We start from the raw sequence: 3,720 nt of genomic DNA, 5'->3' as shown, positions 1-3,720 counted from the left end.
TTTAGTAGAAACGTTTTCTTGAATTTTTCTCTTTGAAATAGGAGATTGCAAAAATGGCACCGGCGATCGTAATCAACATACCGAATAAGAGTATGAAGAAAATCTTTGCATTCGACATACCCGGTTTGGGATCGTCCTTGTGTTCCCGTGGCGGTTCATATGTTTTCGCACGCGGTAAAATACTAGAACGTGATGCAATTTCTTCTGGCTGTGAAAAAATTTTGTTAATAAAAACATTATTTACCACAATTGTATTAAAACCCGCACTACACTTACCGAAACATTTATATCCAGATCGTAAAATTTGACGCCAAGTATATCGTGGCTATCTGAGAGGTCGCCGGTTGTCGCGGACAGACCCAGAAAATAGCCGGTTGGTAATTCAACATCGTTCACCACAAAACAATTCTTCCATTCACCCTTATTCTCCATATCCGTAGACACGGAAAGTATATCATTCTCATAACGTATGCTCACATGTGTATCAAAGTCTACATTGCGGAAGCGCACTTCACAACCTGCCAGTTGTGTATGTGTACCATCGCGATCATGATCATAACTCCATGTGCCATTATTAATCATAGCACTGAGGTAGGGATGTTGGTGCTATTCAAATGGAAACATTTTAAAAATGTATGGCAAAAAATGTACTATTAACTTACATTATGTGGACCGTTGTGATTGCTGTACGTATCTAGAATAACCGCTAAACCAGAAAAGTAATCTTTGCTGCCAAAAACAGGGCCTGGTTGCATACGTTCTTTGGTGTACCAAATTGAAAAACCATCCCCATACAGTTCATTGCCTTTACCGTGTACTTTAAATGTCACATGCAACTCCCAATTACGCGTCATTACGGGCTATTCAATAAAGAGACATTGATTAAACATATCTATTTTTTACGCAGAAAAAAAACTTACCGAGTAATTCCAAAGTGCACCGCTTTTAGACTGCAAGTCCGGCGTCAGTCTTATGTAGTTACTAGTTACCATAGTGTGACCTAAGAAATCCCAATATGGTAAATTTACGCCAACGCCTATTAAGGAAGAAAATTACAGATTTTAAGTGACCCTGGACTCCTTAATATTCTTTATTTCGTTGGTGTCGTTTTAATTAATTAGCAATGGGAATACGACAGCTTACCTTGAAAGGGACGTATCAATGAATGCTCACGTTTCATGTACTCATTGCCACTCACAGAGCATTCGCTGTTTTTTAAAACAGATAATAAAAGTATTGATAACAACTTGACTAAATTCTCCCAGAACACATTCGACATTTTTTGCAATGTTATATGGAATACTCAAAAAATTCGCTTTAATTCTACAACTGTCAAACGATCATTTACGTTTATCTTGAGAATGTTCGGTGAAAGCGCCGGGCAATAGTTTTGTTTGATTTGTATTTTCCTACACTCAAGGTTGCATTAATTACATAATATACTTTCCATTGTTCGGAGCACTCAGAGCTTCTTCATATACAGAAAATAATTTTATTTTATCATAACTGATAGAAACTCTTAATACCAGCAACTATTTCGTAGTATTTCACTCTTTGAAACTTTGGTTAGCACGAACTAAACTATAACTTTATTTATATTATGTCTGTTATCATAACGCATTTCCCTAGATTATACGGTTCGGCAGCACCCTGTTAATGGTATAACGATGAGCAATTATATCGATAAATGTGTATATTTATGTACATAGAAACCGATATATATTGCGAACCACTATTGTTTACTATTTAATCTTAACAAATTGATTCAAAGCTGTCATAATTTGAGGAAAAGACATGTTTCAAATTTCTATTAGTTGAATAAATAATTTGAAACGATATTGCACGGAAACCGTTTTAAGGTTAAAGAGCAATACACGAGTGCATAAAATGGATGAGCGAAATTTCCGTTCGAGTTACTATGAAAAAGTGGGATGCTATTCCGTTGAAGAAAAGAAATCGCTAAATAAACTGCTCCAAGACAATATACGTAATCACTCAAAATTAAAGCAGTTTTGTCTAAGTTATACTGTACCTTCGGCACAACGTGGCCTATTGTGGAGTATTATACTTGGTGTGCTGCCATTACACAAAAACTCTATGGATTATATACTACTACAACGCACTGCCGTTTATGAGGATCTGCACCGCGCAGTCACTAAAATGCAATATATCGATCAAACCTCACCTAAAAGTAAAGTGCTACAGACAATGTGGCTTTTGGAAAATGGTCGACTGTTGCACCCGTTAACCGGTCCACCGGACGATGATAACAATTTTATGGAAATTGTTAAAGTACTTCTACAAATATTTGATAATGATGTGGAGACTTATTGGATAGCCAAAGAATTTTTTGCATGCACAAAAGGAATACAGCAAGAATGTGCGAAACTAATGGAACTTACACAGACGTTGTTAAAGCGTGAAGACATTGAATTGAATAAGTGAGTTTTGGTGCAATATTTTTTGTTTAATTTTTTCACATATAATTCCATTGCAGCCACTTGGAGAAACTGGGAGTTTTTGTTACAGGAGAAATATTAGAAAAATTGTACGTAACCTGCTTCGCTGGAGTCATTACTGATACAGCGTTAGTAAAAGTGTGGGATAAAATATGTGGCGGGTCGAGAAAAATCGTTGTCTTTGTCTTCTTGGATTTAGTTAAAACTCTGAGAAACCATGTGTTGGATTGCAACTCGATACTTGACTTAAAAACACTAATTGAACAGGTATAAAAACCATAGATACACTTTAAATATATAAATCAAGCCGATTAATTGTAGGTAAAAGACCAAGACGCCACCATAGTTAACAAAGCCATCAAAACTTGGCAAAGTAATAAGAACCACAATGAGATAACTGTGCACTGATAAACAAAATTTCATTAGGACTGCGCTTTATTTGGTTGTTCCCATCCCGTTTTAACGTCTACATAAAACTTAAATATACTTGAATACAACATCCTTTTTATCTGCAACGGTTTGCAACTCCAATGTCACCGGACACTGCAACCAATACGAGAGGAGCTCCTCAGTGTAACCAATAAGGAAGTACATCTTTCTCGGACTAATTGCTTGGCGCATAATGGCAGCTATTCTTATCATATTATGCTGCCTTTTGATAATCACTTCAGATACAATAAGCGCATGCCAGGTACCAGTCATGAACTTGCGCATAAACACATCTTCAATGGCGGTCTGTGAGGGGCGCAGTCCATCCAACATAGATGCTATTTGCAGCAATAAATACAATTCATTTAAACAGCATAGAATTTGTAATAATAAAATTTTTATACGTACACGTGTTCCATGAATTCCAAGCTTTGCGATGTGCAATATAGTGGGGAGGGTTGGCCATTTCATATGTGAGTGCACGATTACGCTTTGTCGTAACACGATAGCGACCGGCTTGCACGCGATTGCATACTGGACTTGTGTGGAATGCGGCAGCTGTTGCGGCGACTGCTTGAGAACACAAATTTGTGTTTTCTAATAACTGCTGCGCGCACTGCAATGAGAAAATGAGTTTATTATAGTTGAAATAATTGATAAAATTTCAAATACCTTTTTTAGCAGGCTCATTTCTTCCCAAATAGGTTTACGAATAATGACCACGGTGAGCTATCAGCTGTTTATTGTGTCGTAACAAGAAACGTCAAAATGACAGTCAAAACCCAAATAAAGAGAATGAACGTTCTCTGCCAAATATTTACCAAAAAGTGCA

The 3,720-nt window shown here is 36.8% G+C and overlaps 3 protein-coding genes across 3 annotated transcripts; 1 reads left to right on the top strand and 2 right to left on the bottom strand.

Moving 5' to 3' along the window:
- On the bottom strand, positions 1-1,416 carry LOC108965938 (vesicular integral-membrane protein VIP36). Its single transcript, XM_018928617.1, has 5 exons — positions 1,144-1,416; positions 921-1,036; positions 663-860; positions 277-606; positions 1-208 (listed from the first exon to the last, which is right to left on the bottom strand). Exons 1-5 carry the CDS (start codon positions 1,277-1,279, stop codon positions 2-4), a joined length of 987 nt encoding a protein of 328 aa, XP_018784162.1. The 5' UTR covers positions 1,280-1,416; the 3' UTR covers position 1.
- Positions 1,417-1,757: 341 nt separating this feature from the next.
- LOC108966332 (TBC1 domain family member 7) lies at positions 1,758-3,005 on the top strand. Its single transcript, XM_018929185.1, has 3 exons — positions 1,758-2,441; positions 2,498-2,726; positions 2,781-3,005. Exons 1-3 carry the CDS (start codon positions 1,888-1,890, stop codon positions 2,865-2,867), a joined length of 870 nt encoding a protein of 289 aa, XP_018784730.1. The 5' UTR covers positions 1,758-1,887; the 3' UTR covers positions 2,868-3,005.
- On the bottom strand, positions 2,854-3,667 carry LOC108966342 (28S ribosomal protein S24, mitochondrial). The gene is made up of 3 exons (XM_018929194.1): positions 3,561-3,667; positions 3,297-3,504; positions 2,854-3,226 (listed from the first exon to the last, which is right to left on the bottom strand). The coding sequence occupies exons 1-3, from the start codon at positions 3,576-3,578 to the stop codon at positions 2,937-2,939; spliced, it is 516 nt and encodes a 171-aa protein (XP_018784739.1). The 5' UTR covers positions 3,579-3,667; the 3' UTR covers positions 2,854-2,936.
- Positions 3,668-3,720: the final 53 nt, after the last annotated feature.

The sequence above is a fragment of the Bactrocera latifrons genome, unplaced genomic scaffold, assembly GCF_001853355.1.
Source record: "Bactrocera latifrons isolate USDA-ARS-PBARC rearing strain unplaced genomic scaffold, ASM185335v1 scaffold_10, whole genome shotgun sequence".
NCBI lineage: Eukaryota > Metazoa > Arthropoda > Insecta > Diptera > Tephritidae > Bactrocera > Bactrocera latifrons.
This window is presented reverse-complemented; position numbering and strand designations above follow the sequence as displayed.